Genomic DNA, 18,872 nt, shown 5'->3' on the forward strand with positions numbered 1-18,872 from the left:
CCAAGGTCTTTTGTAAGTTTTATCTACTCCCTTAGTTGGACTGCAGTCCAAAGGAACTCCAAATCCTTGCCCGCAATTTATGTTTCCTTTTTGTTGTGAAGTATCTCGCAGGACTCAAGGACGGCTTACTTTTTCAGATGCATGTCTACTGAGGGTGAAGAAGCATCACCAGTTTGGGCGCGTTTCTTGGCTGGTGAAGACGAGCGCACATCCCTAAATTTGTATACATCAAATTGCTGAAATGAATTATTTGTAATCATCTTCTTCTTCCTCGTTCCCTCAATGCTGAGGATCTCGACCACAAGTAGCGTGTCTCCATTGAACGCGGTCATAAGCCATGTGGACTGCACGATATAGGCTGCCGCCAGTCGACTTCTTCACACAGTCAGACCATCTCTTACGAGCCCCACCCAAAGGACGTTTACCATTCATTCGCCCCAAGATGATACACTTCTCCATATTATGCATTGGTGATCTCATGAGGTGACCGAAAAATCTAAGGGTACGCTCCTGGCATATTTGTAATCATAGGCATAATCGAAGTGCGCTTGTAGATCGGTCGGTTTATCCCTATGACTCGCGTACTCGATAGGCTATAGCAACAATCCAAAGCCGGTTATGGGCGGCTGCCCGAACAGCTGATGGGCAATAACTTTCTTTAACGGTGGCTTCATAGTTGCTATTCTGTCTATAATGAGCTTCGGAGGTGCAAAAAATGTTTCTGGGCACACTTTTTGCTCTGGAACTAATTATAGCAATATCAGGTTTTTGAATTTGTGTTCTTTGTGGTGCAAGAGAGTCTACCTAAGATACAGACAACTACAATGGTAGAAAGGATAGAATCTAACGAATAACTAGATCTGACGACAGATGACATAAAAATATTTATAATATAGATTACAGAAATAAATTACGATATTGCTAATAAAGCTACGGGCCCCGATGAGATCCCGGCAGAAGTATGGAAGTTACTTGGGCCTACGGGATTAGAATGGCTGACTAGACTTTTCAATCTGATCCTTACCACTAAAATGATACCAAACTCGTGGCGTCTTAGCCACTTAATCCCCTTTTACAAAAACAAGGGAGATGTAACGGAGTGTGGAAACTACAGGGGAATTAAATTGACGTCTCATACATTCAAGATCTGGGAACGTATTCTAAATAACCGCATCCATTCGCTGACATCAATATCCCCTAACCAGTTTGGATTCACACCTTCAAAATCCACCACCGACGCCATACAAGCTGTGCGAATAATAACCGACAAGTATCGCCTAAACAAAGAAGATCTGCACTTTGTATTTATTGATCTGGAAAAGGCGTTTGACCGCGTACCACGTATACTCGTAAGGCAGGCGCTAAGGGCACAACACCTACCCGAAATGTATGTACAACTTATACAGGACATGTATCACAAATCATTCACAAGAGTGAAAAGCCCAGCAGGCCTCAGCGAAGCGTTCGAGGTAGGAGTAGGAGTACACCAAGGCTCGGCAATTAGCCCACTACTCTTCAACCTAGTCATGGATCTTATAACCAAAGAAATCCAAGCTCCTCTGCCGATGAATCTTTTGTATGCCGACGATATAGTACTCATGGCTAATACAGCAAGCGAAATGCAGAACTTCTTACATCTCTGGGTTAACACCTTAGAACAAGCTGGACTTAAAGTTAGCCGAACGAAAACCGAACATCTGCAATGCAGGTTTACTGCCAAACATCAACCATCAACGGTGTGTTACCCAGACTCAAAACCGGTACCAAAGGTGACACAGTTCAAGTACCTGGGCTCAGTTATCACAGAAGATGGGACCATAGAAGCTGATGTAGCGCATCGAGTCAATGTCGGCTGGCAGAAGTGGCGCACGCTGTCTGGAGTACTGTGTGACACTCGCATGCCCGTCCGAACCAAAGGCAAGGTCTACAAGATGGCTGTCAGGCCAGCTATTCTTTATGGATCGGAGTGCTGGGCTAGTAGAGCAACAAACGTACAAAAACTTCATACAGCCGAAATGAAAATGCTTAGATGGTCCGGGGGGGTTTCACGACTTGATAAAATCAGAAACGAGTACATTCGCGGCAGTTTTAAGGTGGCTCCCATACCCGAAAAACTTACGGAAAACCGACTCAGGTGGTACGGGCACGTGATGCGAAGAGGCGAAGACTACGTGGCCAAAAAAGCTTTAAATCTCCCGGAAAAAACAAGAGGCAGGGGACGCCGTCCGTCAACATGGTGGACCAGCATGGCCCAACTAACTAAAATAAATAATTTACCCGACCCGACAACCCTCGACAGAATCTCGTGGCGCAAGATAATTAGGAGAGCCGACCCCACCTAAAGTGGGATGGAGCAAGGATGAAGAAGAAGATAGATTACAGAAATAAAATGTTACTGCAAAAACCTGATTTTCTTTTCTTTACTTTTAAACGGCCAATGTCCTTGCTTTGAGCAATCCCATATCCTAATTACCATAATGATCATATAGGACCATATTCAAACTGTTCACGTTTACTTGATCCAGTCAACGGCATGGAAACGGTCAAATTCCGTCGAAAACTGCATTATTGCATTATGCATCTAATGTTTGCTGGCTAATCAATCAGCCTCATTATCATTCCACACACGTCTCATCGGTTTGATTCCCATAGCTAACATACCACGAACAAAAGTAAAGTCGAGTGAGCCAGTATAAGCCACCTGGAGCTGATCTGTTGATGGAGACAATAGGTGACCATAATAACTCTGTGATAACACGGTGTCGAACTGGTGTTTTTGGAAATGCCTTACTGAGTTTTAGTTGCTTGTAGAGGCCGTACAGTCAGAAAATCAGCAATAGCTTGTGCCAAAAATGTAATTTTGGCCAAAAACTTATTAATATCGTTAAATCGATATTATCTATTTTTACCACGCTTATCGTGTAGGAACATTTACGTGCTCCTGAAGATGAAACTTTTTTGCAACGCACGATGAATGGATGGTTGGGTAGACATTGATGGTCAAAGCCTTGAGGATAAGAGATTACGACTATATCGGACTGTGTCAGATAGCAATGGGAAGAAGGATGGAGCGGCATAAACATGAACCACTAACGATCGACCAAACAAAGATAACTACTATGCACCATGGACTACCTCCTGTAAACTGCACAAGTTATAGTTTCAACGCACCCATTCAACACCATTGGTTATTTCATTGAAGATTATTAAGATGTACACCTAAAAACAGGAAAAACGCTAATGTAAGTAACTGAAATAAGGAATGGGAAATAGGCACGGATGTCGACTTGCGGAAAATGCCCAATAAAACTAAATAAGGGATTGCACTTTGCACCCTACTTTTGCAAGTTTAGCGCTGTGGAGAACACTTTAATGTTGTGTGCTTTTTTGATATTATAATCGAATTTCAGGTCTTAAGTGATAGTTCTATCATTTTAGTATTACTTGCATGAGATAGGTAGTTGTGAAGTATTGTGTGAGTCTTCTTAATAAAATGCACTATCTACAGGTCGATCAGCGACTAGGCCCCACCTGTACGCGATAATTTTAGCATTGTTGCGATGTTCGCGGCATAACTGCCGCTAATATTTGCTGTTTGTGTTGCGACTGCTGCAACTGCTAATAATGAATGCTGCAATTGAAATCGTTGGTAAAGCAGTTAGTTTTGGTGTAGTTAATGTTAAGACGTTTGGAGTAGCAATACCTTGCAAGAAATTTTCATTACACCTTACCTTAGTAACAGGCGTAACAGCTCAATGTAACGTAACTTGCATGCAATTGCAGTTGCATTAGGCACTAGTTTTTACAAAAGCTACCTTTTAACCCAGAGTACCTATAAATAAGGCATTTTTGAGATTCGACCGGTTTCCTCACGAGGTTTGACTCCACCAAACGCGACTAGCAACTGTCAAAATACATTTTCGTACATACATATTGAATAACCCATTGAATCGCGAGTTCAAACCCCGGCACGTACCAATCAATGGAAAACCTACTGCTACTCTTTGAATTCTTCGATTATTTGGAATCTATTGCTCGAAAAACATGTTGAAGACAAAACCGTTAGCATCGACTTTGCAAATCAGCACGTATCTAAACATCACTATTTCCACCATCAAACATTCACGGCGTCTGATATCATCGCTCCAGCCCCATTCCAAACTACCAAGTTATCGCTCGCGGAGATGAACCAGTATAAGACAAGTCTTAAGGATCTCTTCGTCCTATGATTTCAAGGTTCTACATACGCTGGTTGAACTAGTCTGCTCTTGCAATTTTGATAACGAAGGTCCAACGGTCGCGAGCGTGCAAATCGCGCGCAACCCACCGCACGCGCTCAACCCGTGTAATCGCTAATCTACGCCCAGATCCAACCACAAGAACCTCATCCTTACCACGTTGGAATAAGATCAGAAAAGCGAACTGGACTAAGGAATTCAAGGATACATCGAGGTGCTGTAGGACCATTGGTTACAGTTCGACCGTGAAATGCTGGTGAGGCATGGCATTCGTGTAAGTTGAATGACATGATAAAGTTTATAGCAATGATGCCGTCAGAGTAAGATATGTGATTTTAATACAGCGTAACTGGTAATGTTTTACTTTTCTGGTACGCACTACCAACTTGTTATTTTTGTTCGGTTCATCAAACTGCGGATGCGGAGCTAACAGTAACCGCAAGAACTCTCTTTGAAAATAGAAGAAACTAGCCTTGACGAATGGAGAAAGAAGAGAGGTAATTACTTCATTCACTCGCGGTACTCATTTGGATCAGCGCTAATGTCGTGATTTTTTTTTTCATCATGATTTAGGGCTAGCAAGCTCCAACCACCTGTAAGTTATGTAGGTACCTTCACGTGTCTTATCGGTTCTCAAACCATCCTAATCAAAGAAAGATTAAATCTCGTTACCGATCAATTATATAATATCATTGTACATATATTATATTCATTAGATGTAAATACCGCTATTGAATTGCCGTTATACATTAGAAGTTTACCGCAACCTTGGTTACGTGAATGTCATCTAATCCGACGTGCTATCGATCCATTGTAAACATCGCAAATAAACAGACGCAAAGAAGATCGTCAAACATTACGTGATTCATCAATGAACCGTTTATATGCATAAACCACTTCATTTTGGTCCTAAATGAGACAACAGTGCAAATTAATAATTATTTCGTGGGTATAATCATTATAAATAACAACAGGTACATACATAATGACATTAATGACGGACAGAATATAAAACTTTAAGGACTTCCGGTTCGGCTGCCATCTTAGTGGCACGTGTCGCGAATAATTTCTCCTTCTTTTGCTCATTAATGTTGTTTAAAGTGTAATATCGATAGCTTATTATGCAGTAAACTAATGTTATAGTGAGAAGCTGATGAAGAATTAATCTCGAAACGCGTTTAGCCCCTTTTTTGTCATCGACGGCCGATAGTCCACGTGCCCTTGTAAAATCTAGCTATCAATTTACAAGTGCCAACTACCGAACAACGTCGCACTTACCCTGACACTGGCAAAATAGTCCCACCAAATGGGACTGAGGCCATTTTTATATATATAAAAAAAAAAAAAACTTTAAAATATAAATTGAGTATTTAAAGACATATATGAGTGAATTTATAAACTCTATAGCAATGATGCCTTCAGAGCAGGTAAGTAGTAAACGTGAAACGCCAGATTGGAAAAAAAATCAAGCTCGTCATAATGAATAATCAAAATCTGCATAATGCAGATTGCAGAGGATTTTAGTATCTTAACAGGGGGAATTTTAGCTAATTAATTGATTATACAGAAATAAAAAGGACCGTTCAAATTTTGCATGGTGACATTTGAGATCATATTATGATCATTAAATGAACAACATTTACTACGGGACCTATGCTGAAATCGCGAAAAAAAAATTGGCTCTTTCATACATATCGACTGTCATAATGCCGCTCATTTCATTTCTATGGAACAGCTATTTTTTTTGTGATTTCAGCATTGGTCCCATTATAAAAGTTGTTCATAGTGACCTCAAAAGTCACTATGCAAAGTTTGAACGGTCCTTTTTATTTCACCGTGTATGACTAGGCAATAATAAATAACTAGTTAGTGTACAGGTCAGTGACATAATGAAAACAGTAAATAATATGACATTGTTATTTTTGCGGCCTCCGAAGAGTCAGATATTGCTGGTAACAGTGTACCTGAGCGAGTACTACAAGTTTTCACAAAGCCAGCAAATTCAAATGCGTTGTTAGGTACGTTGCCAAAGTTGAACTTCGAAGCGGCGTAGACGCCGTAGCAAGGCGGGAGCGCTGAACTTCGCGTTCGCGCCTGCGCCGTGTTAACCTTGACCGTCGTAATGCGTAATCTACCAATCAATGCTCAAGCTCTCTAATGAATGGCACTTAGGAAACGTTTAAAAATAACAAGGATTATGCCTGAATGCCCTAACTAAGCATTGGAGCTTCCTTTTATAGAACAATCTTAGTAAATGTCTAGTTTCACAGAGCATCAAAAAAACCGTAGATCGGCTGTAGTCGTAAGTAGAAAGTCAATATGTGAAATATGAAGGAATACCATTCGCCAGAGAATGCATTTAAGGGTTTTTAGCAAAAACCCACAATTTGGTTGGACATTTACATTTTCTGCTCAGGTACTAACTTAATCAAGACGTAAAACTTGAAATTACTACGTATTCTATCCGGTTCTCACAGGTTTCACGCGGCAGGAACTAAAGTAATATTTCTTCGTGCCACTGATAAAATGCTGGCGCCAAGCAAGTACTAAATACTAACTGCAATAACTTCCTGTAAATAGAAAGTAGATGTAATGCAATAAAAAAATGACCGACGATAGTTCGACGACGACTTGCATGGCAGTCATGGCACGCGCTGCTTAATCTTAGCGGGGCATCGGTGCACCGATAGCCGCGAAACGGAAGCCAATTAACCTGTACATCTTGTTACCATTGAAAAAGAGAAATTAAGAGAAATGTCGGCACGATTCAAGCCTAGTACCCACTACATAAAACTCGCCGAGGTTAAACCAACTTGTTCATCAAAAACCTACGAATGACAGCAAAATTTGGAACAAGGTCAAGAATTGTCTCAGGGAGTTGGCAACGGACAATAGAACACCATTTACGACCAGAAACGTGGGAGTGATCTTTGAGAACCATAGACAAAAGTCAAAATGCAACAATGGCGGATCGTGAAGGAACACTTTCAAGTTGAAGCTCTGCGCCCACAAATCAGAGTAGAAATTTGGTCAACAACTGGAGTAAGGCGATTGTGATTCGCAAATTCGCAGATACCGAATATGGCAGTCAATTCATCAATTAAATGAATTGGCTAGCCGTGACAAATGCATCGGACATTCGTGCGAACGAATTCGGATGGTGATTAGTCAAGTCAGTTGTGGTGATTCATACAGACGTCGCGTGTCTCTGTCACATTAATCACGCTATTGCTGCAACAATCCCGAAAATGCAAAGGCTTTTTGTCATTTAAGTAGCTTCTAACCTAGATAAACACCGTTTTTCACACATTATAAAATATTTGAGAACAAGATAACTCTGTAAATGGAATGCTAATGAATAAAACAGAAGTGTTAATTTATGCTCATAATGCTACTGTAAATTTCAAGTTCCGAAGACGTTAAATCTTAAATCGGATGAAGCTAACTGTTAACTTAATACGTTAATTTATTACGCGGCATTCCATTATTACGATGTTCTCATAAGTTAATGTGATGAGGTATTCCATCATGGAACAATCTAACTGTTGCGAGTACGTGGAACACGGGCCTATTAGTACCACCCTATCAGCTGGTAACGGGGCAAGCCATTACCTTCCACCCATTGGCTACCGAGGGTCCAGATAAATAATAAATACGGTAATCCCAGAGCCGGGAATGAGATCGCATATCGCCATTCGCCGTAACTGAACCTTATCGCTGAAGAAGTAATTTGCCTTATAAGATCGGCCAGCCCTAATGATGCAGCAGAACACGGCATAGCAATTATCGGAACCCAGACTAATATTCAGGTTACAAACTCTTATCTGATTCTTACATTTTTAATTGTGGATGCTGTTTTTTTGTACTCGATCATAATATCAACTTTAGCAAAATAGTGTATAATGTAATCTATGCAACAAACGAATTGATAAATTAACATTTATCTCGGAATTCTAGTTCAAACTTTCGTGTAGATTTTGATGTTGACTAGAGTAATTTGAACGTAAACATTTCACGGCAAAATAGCATTTCTCTTAATGATTTCAGAACTCGTAACATTTACCAATCACAATACAAAAGGGACAAGACTATCTAATCTAGAGAAGCGGTTAAACTGTTGATTTTCTCAATTACTTGTAGTAATTAACTCTACTATCGTAGTTTCAGATGAAGTGAATGATAATAATTAACTATTAAATACTTACCATATATGTAGATTCATTCCAGTTTCATTGTGATCTTTTTTAACCATCCACTAGGTTCGCCGACTTTATATACATATTTTACCGTCGATTAACGGCGACGGTGTTCTTACCTAAGAATTACAAAAACCTACGCCATTAAGTCGATCTCACAACATGACTACTCGACATGCAACCGCGGTATTATAGTAAGCTAAATCCCTAGCCATTTAAACATCATTTGGGACAACAGTCGTGGGACTTCAGTATAATTGTTGAAAGCGAAAGAAAACACGTCTAATGCTGTGGATACAGCAGTTAATTCATTGGGACCAACCGTTACATCGGTTTTGAATACGCCTCTATCGTAAATAATGGAAATGGTGGCCGAAGATTGATTTTCTATGCGAGAAAAATTACTGCCTTCGAACTGCATGAGGTTACGATGGGCGGTGTCCTCAATAAATACAGGTTCCATCTATTTATAGTAGCTTAACAGTTTTTAACCGTATTAGTTATGTAAATTTAAAGGTCATTGTAATAATTTTATGAACACACAGTTTTTCTAGTTGTCATAAAGCTATTAAAGCTGCATATACAATATGAGTAAGTAGTTACAGTATTACCATTGTCCAACTTTTTTTAAAGTGAACTTGGAGCAAAATTGGCAACTCATCAAGTCATCACCTCATGTAAAGATTGGAATACGTATTTTCTAGATATGAAATACGGAAGCTGTTCAATGCAGATAAGCCGACATACATGTACGAAGAAAGTACGTAGAATATGCAAGATGGCCGGCTAAGGCCCATGGGACCCTCCCCACAAATACAGCTCGAAACAATGCGGACGTCCAGTTACCCGCCATTGTTCAACTTCACAACTAATGAGGAATCCAGCGAATTTACATACAAATAATGTGTGTGAAATAATGCATATGTGTACCAGACGACATGGCTACACACGAAAGCGGAAACTAAACTCGGAAGAAAATAATCACAAAAATATATCATAAGGATTGTAGCTAATTGGAAGATATTCTCAAATCAAATAATGTTGGAATTGGAACGTTTAAGTAGACGAAGACAATGAAACAATCAAATATATCTACCCACTCTGACATCTTTTTAGCCACAAATTGAAAGTGATTTATGTTTGTTAGAGAGGCTGTGTCAATTCTATTACGATTGTCTGTCTAATAAAGACCGGACGCAAACAAACAATGCAGATGCGTTCATTTTACAACACTTAATATCTATTAAGTGAAGGTCAAAACCGGCAACCCGTGAACGATCAGATTTGCAGGGACGCCAAACAAGACAAACAAGAACGCAGATGAATTTTCCAAAAAGCTATTGTTGAGAGCGGAAGCAATTCAAACCCGGAAACAGGCACCGAACTGTGATGATATTACCTCATTTATAGTAGATAGTGTTACTAAAGATAATTTGTATAATTATAATGTTAACACTAATGAGTTAATAAAAGTTTTAAATATAAACAGACACAAAATTAACACTGATTAGTCAAGATATGAAATCGATGAGCTTCCGGTTATAAAATTGGAATTGGTAAATTATAAACCGACAAGTGTATTATCTTATCAAAAATTACTATGTAGTACAACTACTGTAAATACATAAAAAAATATGAAACTTAAATTAAGGACGGTAGTGACAATTGATCGTACCAAACAAACATTTGATTGCGGAGTAAACATTAAACCAGCAGATATTGAGGTCACAATTGTCCTACTGTTATTGTTAAAATGGTAAATAGCGTTGTTTCAAATGCTCATGATCTTCCATATTCCAAAACTCGTGACTGCAAAGTTGTCTCAGTTTATTTACGGCGCGCATCAACAATGGCAAGCTTCTATTAATTCACTAAAGGAGGCTTCTAATCTATGTCACGGCTCGCAAACGGGTTCGTAATCGCCGGCTCGTTTGCTTCGTCCGATCATTTCCACACTAAAAGCCCACTTAATGAATAATAACGGTACATTGTCGGCATTATTATATGCATTTATGTTGTGGAATTTTCACTGGAACATTTTCAACTTTCCACGACTTAAGTCTACGCTCTGTGTCAGTGTAATTAAAAGTAGCACTAACAGCTTGTCTTTAATTGGAGTTTATTTTTATCAATGTATATTAATTGAAAGCTCGTGTACTCTATCCATAAATTAAGCACGATTTGAATTGAGCTTCATAAATAATTTATAAACGATTCAAGATTCATTTTAAACCTATTTTATTAATTGGCTCAGTCTTTAGTATTAAAGTCGGCCTTATGTTTATGTCTTTCGCATAACAGCAACATATTGTTTAACCTCTTAATTAAATCTGGCATTCTGATCATTTGATCAGCGATTCGATAAGCATTAGTCTATTAAAAAACTTCCAATCGTAGGATGACATCCGTTTATCTTGTCCAGTATTGTAATCAACAGAAGCTTTTAACTCCGCGATACCGCGCGGCAGCCGATAACTTCGCACGTCCATAATCCGAGATAAATAGCGAGCGATCGATTCACTTTCGCCCGATTGATTCTTATCGCAAAAAGTAGCCGCGCGGGCCCTGCTTCCTTCGCCAGGTTCCTGCTCTCCGACAATCCTCCGGCTCGCAGACCACGCTTTCCTAAACGACAAACTATATCAGAACCGGACTTCCAAGTTTGGCCGGTTAGTATTTCATTCACCGCGGACGATGTGATTGAACCCAGATTGCTAATATCCTTGAGAACTGGTTGCGAAGGAATAGTGTTACATAAAACAAAACAAAAGTCTCCTATTGCGGGCGCTGCCGGCGGCCGCAGCTGCTTGCGATACGGATCTCAACTATTAAAGAGTAATAACCATACGCACATCCTTGCCAGTTCACCATCCTGTGTGCATTAATAAATACGCAGCAGATCCTTACAAACGGCATTATAAATAATTGAAGCGCGATAAAATGTTGACATGTTAGACAGCAGCAGGCGCCAATACAAGAGAAACAGACATTGTTATTGTTCTAGCTAGACACCAATGTCAATCGAAAAATTAGGATGCCTGCGGACCTCCATATCAAAGCACATGTCACGCCTCCGGCGTATAATTCTCCGGGCACTTGGTTAGAGACTAGTATAATACGAATACCAAATCACCCATTCAGCTGTCGACGATAACTAGGCGGATTTCTCAGCCCAGATCGGCCGAGTCGTACATCTATCACCTTGACGGACGGCGGGCGGGAGCGGTCGGTAACTCACGGATGGTACCGTTGCGGCGTCCCACAAGGTAGCCTGCTAGGGCCACTGTCAATTGTAATGGTCAACGTATTCAATGGAGTCTTAAATTTCGCGAAGGAGATTAGGTTAATATCCGCAGCCGGACTTGTGCAGTTGTTTTATATGCAATTGTGTAACGCGTTATGGTCGTTTGTGTGGAGAATATTGACCTCAAAGCCAACGATCTTTTTAGGGTGACTAAAACTGTCGAAAGCAAAGCTTGGAATTTATGGCGGCATGTTAGGGTCCTATATTACACGGGTCGTGTGCACGGATGTGTCCGGGCATATGGTCGCTCGTAAATCGGTTGCATACAGCCTCGACCTCGACCACTGACATTACATCACAAAAAAATATTTAATATTGTTCCGATTTAAATTTGACTCCCATAACTGATTATGAATAAATAAAATTTAAGACTTGTATGTTATTACACCTTTTTTGTGTTCCTTAAATTCGACACGTCGTTAGATTAATGGAAACCACCATGTATATCACTATTTGTTAAATTCGCATCACAGTCCATGAAATTACCAATTGAATAGCAAGCCATTCGTAAAAGCCGTAATCATCTTTCATTCATGATGATGGCATATAATCCAACAATGTTGCATTAATTGAATGTAACTTGATCTTGATAGCTTTGGTTCGTAAAGGTGCAAAACTTGTAATTATACCAGTTAATTGGACAAATTGCATTCCAAGCACTCCGGGGGGTTTGCTGCGTTCCACTGAATTACCTGCAAGTGATACAACTAGTATTCGCAATGCTGGTTCGTGCTCACATGTTGTTGGTATATAAGCAGTATGAAGACAGCAGTTTCATACATTCTTGTTTCAACCATCTTGTTTATTATTAGTACTGAGTTTACTTTGTACAGCTGCCTTATAACAGGTCTGTTTGTAAACATATTTTCAATTTGTCTCGGCTCTTTTATCCCCATCTTGGAATGTTTTATTGGTATTTGATGAAATCCTTGTACTGCGGCTAAAGGAGTGGACATGTTGGACTGCTATAAAGAAAACGGGATTCGGCAGATGTTTCTCAGGAATTTATCAGATGACACGCGCCACTAATGAATTACTATAATTATAATTTACTGTACGTGTTCATGTCCATTGTGAGCTTTTTTATTCGCATGATAGTACTTCCTTAAGTCATAAATAATTTATTTTCATGGTAGACCAAAGTTTTACCAAAGAAATTAAAAATATCAGCTATATTGTCACCACAAAATCAGCTCACTTCAGCATAATGCTGATTTGATACTCAGAGATTTAATTTTGATCCATGAAAATGGCATAATCAATAAAGAAGATATCTGAATAGATATAATCTTTCAAAGGCAATCTAATTTAGTAATTTCAATGCTATTCAGATGTGTAAATTGAAAATAACGTGTATTCAAGTATGTTTGGTATTTGCATTACCATGTCGCGTGTCGGCATTGTCGCTGCAGGCGTGCTCCCATTCATGCGTGTCTGTTGCGACACGATGAGCTTATTAGTGGTCGACAATGGTTCAATGCTAGACCGAAAAGGTTGTGTGATAAACTGACTGATTCTATTACGGGTGGATGATACTTATTGTTGAAGTAAAGAGCGGTAGTTACGATCCCATAAAGTGCAACAGAGATCACTGTGAAATAGCAGAAGCTGTTGATAAAAGTAATAAAGTTCTTGAGAGATTAAATAAATCGGTCCATTGAATTTACACATGATCCTGAGAAATACTTTTACCTGAACTGATAGAAAGGCTTACTTTATTTATCAATTAGATAACAGATTGATTGTGGCTTTTAATCGTTTGTTAATTTCGTATGACATTTCAAACACGACGGTGACAAAGTACAGAAATCATCACTTATTTATGCCGATGACTGTTCATTAGATTATACGAGTAGAAAAATTCGAAAATAAAGATAATTTAAAGAGTTCCACATTTTTTAGATGATATAGGTACATATATAGGTTAGCATCATCATCATCATATATAAAATTATCAAATACATTACAGTAGGTAATTTCTTACTTACTTAAAAATCATTAATCGCTTAAACATTTATTTGGACATTACGGCAATTATGCTAGACCTAATCCAAAATCCAGATACAATATTTACAATAATGTCATTAAAGCTTTACTGGCAGTTACAAAACTGACTCGTTATAGCAAATTCTGAAGTAGCAGTCTCGTTCACAGGCCTGCCACAATATTGTAACATTGTAAACTGACGTGACGGGGGCGGTCAGTTACAGTCACTGGACATTTAATACCCTGTTACAACTATTGAATGGATATTTTAGCCGTGGAATTAGTTATAGTGTCCTGAATTCTGATGAAGTACATAATAATTTGGAAACTGCAAGATTTACTAACACAATAATACTTTTCTTTCTTTGCAAATTAGAAATACAGTATCATATACATAATGTAACTCCAGTAATTAAATTTAAATTTTAGTAATGCTACAATTTTGTAAAAATGCAAACTTACGATTACGTTACGATCAAAGCGTCAATAACATTTCAAAAATTTGTTTACGGGTTTCATCACACCGAGTTCATAAGGTTTGTCCTATTTTTAAACAGAGTAAAGACGACCAATGTCTGGTTCATGCCCAGATATGACAGGCGTAGGTCCTTACCAAATTTCAGTAATTGCAATCGTATGGTTTACAGTCTGGGCACCTAGCCATGCAAGGTTACAATTGTTTTACGCTTCGTATAATTTTTGTAGCTAGCTCAACCTATCGCTCTTCTGTAGTGGCACGACAGAGCCAGACTGCGTTTCAATCGCTAGGGAGCATCAACGATTCTCACTTCAGCTAGGCCGACTTCTACAAAGTACATCTACTAGCATTCCATGAAATAGTCTACCGTTGTCTGGTTCAAACGCGGTATTTCTGGAAACTGGTTGGTGTAAGAGGATCTTTATCTAAGGCGTGCAGAATTAGATACAGAAAAATGGTCGCCTGCTTTACACGCCGAAAAAAAACGCAACGCAAAATACAATGCGTTTGTACGGAACAGCCCATGGCATCCTACCGTTTTTTACAATTTCGCTAACAGTTCCTGCACCTCACCTGTTGTTCCGACGTGACCTCCTCCCGGCTGCTGTCATCTGTAACAAACAGAGGTCGTTAGTGATCGCCGATCTGCTTAGCTGGAACTAGACCGTGATTCAATCATCTCCCTTTGGCTTTCGTCTAATTCAGTGCGTTTTGGTATACAGTTTTAAAACAGTAGTTTTGTATCAAACTGAGTCTCTCACTAAGAGCGTAAACGATACGCAACTTGCTCTATCACAACAATACGGAAGAATAGAGATAATAAACTACAATCTAAGCAACGGAGCGTCAACGCCCGCCTTGGACATTTTTCAGTTTTTTGGACACCACAACTGCTATCTACGTGAACCATTTATAAATAAGATTATTATTTAATCCACTTCCGATTAGAGCCATACAAGTTGTCTAGTTTGTTTCCTTATAAAACTTTACTGAAGTGAATAATTTCATAGGAAATGACGCAGGGTCCCGCAAATCATAAAAGAGCTATAGCTAGTCACCGTAGATCATATGAATGAGGCATTACACATTTATTGAATATTATAACATACATTGATGTTAGCATTTAAAGATGATACGATAAGCAGTGTTGTAAACAACCTTAAACTAAATACGACAGGGTAAAACTAAATGGATCCTTAAACAAAATACTACAGGGTAAAACTAAATGGTACAATGTTGCCGCAACCAAAACATAACAAATTTTGCACCTTGCAAAGCACCTTGAAGTATTTTTGTTAGCTACGGTAAAACGTGTATACTGTTCCATATCCCCCGACTGCGGTGCAGGTTACGCCACAGTCTGATAACTGCGATTCCACGTAACTCCACCGGCAGAGTTCGAGGTCGACGACCCACTCCTTTTTTACTCCACCTGTGATTTTTAACCGACTTCAAAAAAGGAGGAGGTTCTCAATTCGACTGAATGTTTTTTTTTTTTGTATGTATGTTACTCGATATCTCCGAGAATCGTGGACCGATTTTCAAAATTTTTTTTTTGATCGAACCGGTATAACCCCGAGATGGTCCCATTGGCACCAAGTCAGGGTCTGATGATGGGATCCTGGAGAAATCGAGGGAACTCTTCAAATGTTATAGGCACATGTAATGTTTTTAGTCTATTTTTCAAAGGTACACCAGTATTTACGTCTGATGGTAATAATTTTATGTGGCTGAGCTGATGATGGAAGGTCAACTCCTCAATGGTTAGGAGTTTAAGGATAATTCTTTCACTACTGTACATGTATTCGGACTGATACATATAATATCACTAGGAACCACTAAAAATCAACTGAGCTGATGATGGAAGGTCAACTCCTCAATGGTTAGGAGTTAAAGGATAATTCTTTCACTACTGTACATGTATTCGGACTGATACATATAATATCACTAGGAACCACTAAAAATCAACAAATAAATAAACTTTTTAACAAAAAATAAAACCGCCTTCAAAAATAAGCGCGTTACAAAACACGGAGAAACTAAAAAGCCAAAAATAATAAACCTTTCAATTCAGATTTCTTATCGTATTGCAATAAGCTAAACATCCAAATTATAAACAAATCAATTATTTTTGGAGTCGGTACCAGCCTGTGTATGGTTGGGTGGGGCAAACAGGCAATAGCAAGGCGACGAACAGGTCTGGTACCGACTACAAAAATAATTGATTTGTTTATAATTTGGATGTTTAGCTTATTGCAATACGATAAGAAATCTGAATTGAAAGGTTTATTATTTTTGGCTTTTTAGTTTCTCCGTGTTTTGTAACGCGCTTATTTTTGAAGGCGGTTTTTGGCGAGTCCACTCACTACAATCAAATCCCTTTGGATAATGTTCCGTAAGCTATGCGCAATAAGAAAGCTTTTATGAAGACACGGTGTTAAGTGTAGAATTTCGTATGGCGTGTCTAAGTGGGTGCTCCGTTTTGCGCTAATGGAGTGACGTCACAAGGCTGTGTGTTGGCTGTCTACAGGATTTGCGAGGTGTCTACCGCAAGCGTCTGGGAATAAGGACACTTAGACTTGGTAGACAAAGTTTGTTTCTTAACAATATTGAGATCTAAGGGTCGCTTCCGAGGCGGAGATGACAGGTGACGAGTGCATTTTTGCTTAATAAGTGCACACTAAATAATAAACGACTGACTTGACTCGAAGGCGATATTCAAGGGAAAGTAATATTATCTCGACTGTTGAGCTATCATCAAGAACTCCAACTCCAAACTCTCTTATTACCGCATCCATGGCCGCCAGTTGAACTTGTCTGAAAAACCGCTGCATCTTGCATTGCTGCAGATTTTACACCCGTCAGACCTTTAACACCAATTTTAACGTTAACTAGTTCGTTAATTTTTGCAATTTGCAATCCCCGCCTCCGTTCAAAGCTGGGCAACCCCTCATTAACTCCCAGACTAATTGACACTTGAGTGCGAAAATCTAAGAGGAAACAGTATGTTTAATATTTAGAACAAGTAATTAAAGGTTTTGAAAAGGGTCGACACCTAAGGGCGTCATTACGTAAATCATAGCTTTTGACAGTTTTGACCTTGCTTGGATTTAATAGCTCAAACTGACTTCACTGGTTAACATAACATAAAGCAGAGTCGCAGAACACGGAGTGATAAAACATCGTGAAACGCGCGAATAAAATAATTGTCATTCTTATATCCAGCTTGTTGATACAGCGATAAACCTTCAAGTTTAAGGAGAGACTAAACCATTTGTGAGTTTCCTAGAGCTTATAACAATGTGCTATGTTCTGAATTGGTTCGGTAGAATTAAACCTTACATCTTACATCTGATCCAAGACCAGTGACACACCAGTGAGCTGCAAAAGTGCATGGCGAATTTATCAATGAATTCATTCATAATTTCTCCATGCAATTGTTCGACCGTGTACAGTAACACGATCGAGCACTGTGCGGTGTACTAGTATAAGGAATTTCCTGACGCGGATGTTCGTGATATGGAATATGCTTTAATGAAATGTTACCAAGCTTATCATTGAAGTTACAAGGAATTAATACAGTAACTTTGTGCCATCAGGTCAGGTGGGCTATAAGCGCGACGCAGCACCGCTCCGTGTGTTTTCCTCCTAATTTGGACATTTCCACGGCACCTGACCATTAACCTCTGTTTTACGAGCTCCGCGCTTGCGCGGGGCTTCAAAAAGGCCCCAAAGCTTTCGTAATTGGTTTACATTGCCGGCGAATTTGATTGTACATACTTAGGTTGAAGGTGCTTAAGATTAAAGGACTTGTTTTCGCTTTGGTTCATTGTGAGGTTTGTTCACACCAAAGAGGATCGAGTATAATAGAGAGTTACTGTAAAGTAAAATGTGTCATCACAGAGCATAGACTGTCATCTCTCGACACAAGCTTAAAACTTTTAACCCTCAGTTTTGACAATTCGGCCCATATTGTTAGCTTGATATGTGTTAAAATGTCAAATATTAATATTAGCGCCATCTAGCCGAGCGTTCCCCAAAGGTGTAACGCCATCTAGGCCACCGTACCTTTTCCTGTAGGTAGGTACACGTATAAGACTGATAACTGTTTTTACCACAAGTCTACTAACTCCAGGCGTAGGCCCTAGTTATTCAGAGAGGGGCTCTGTCCCGCATAATTATCTAAATTATGGAATGAACTATCGTCAGTGTAATTTCTGGGTCGATGCCGATGCTACCTTCAAGAAAAGAGCTTACCCCTAAATTAGCAAACCATTTTCAACACTTCTGGCGTTACAGGTGTCCATGAGCGATGGTGATTGCTGTCTATCAAAGAATTTGTTGTTTCTGTAACGTCTTACACCACAAAAATGTACCTAGTTTTAAATATGTTTTGATACAGACGTATAAAATATTCATGAACTATTGGCCAGCCTTGAGATCGTAAAGTGGGGCGCCATGAATAATACCATGGAAATTGACATCGTAATGGTACTACATAGTGCAGGTCGAACTGCTAATGATTATGATTTAGATGGACTCTAAATTGCCCCCTTGCTTTATATTTAAGTACTTGTTAATATGCAAATATTTGAAACATAAGTATATAAACACTTAAATAATAAAAAATCTTAGGTTGATGACCCAAATATTTATCCACATGAAATAGT

At 39.1% G+C, this 18,872-nt stretch overlaps 1 protein-coding gene across 1 annotated transcript in view; it reads right to left on the minus strand.

Annotated features, from left to right (window-relative positions):
• LOC125226779 (protein spire-like) overlaps nt 1-18,872 on the minus strand; it is a 246,897-nt gene that overhangs the window by 150,474 nt on the left and 77,551 nt on the right. Inside the window, exon 2 of the mRNA XM_048130863.1 lies at nt 14,776-14,813. Within this exon, the coding sequence (XP_047986820.1) occupies nt 14,776-14,813 (38 nt within the window). The remainder of the gene's footprint in view (nt 1-14,775; nt 14,814-18,872) is intronic.

This window comes from Leguminivora glycinivorella, chromosome 6 (genome assembly GCF_023078275.1).
Source record: "Leguminivora glycinivorella isolate SPB_JAAS2020 chromosome 6, LegGlyc_1.1, whole genome shotgun sequence".
NCBI classification, from domain to species: Eukaryota; Metazoa; Arthropoda; class Insecta; order Lepidoptera; family Tortricidae; genus Leguminivora; species Leguminivora glycinivorella.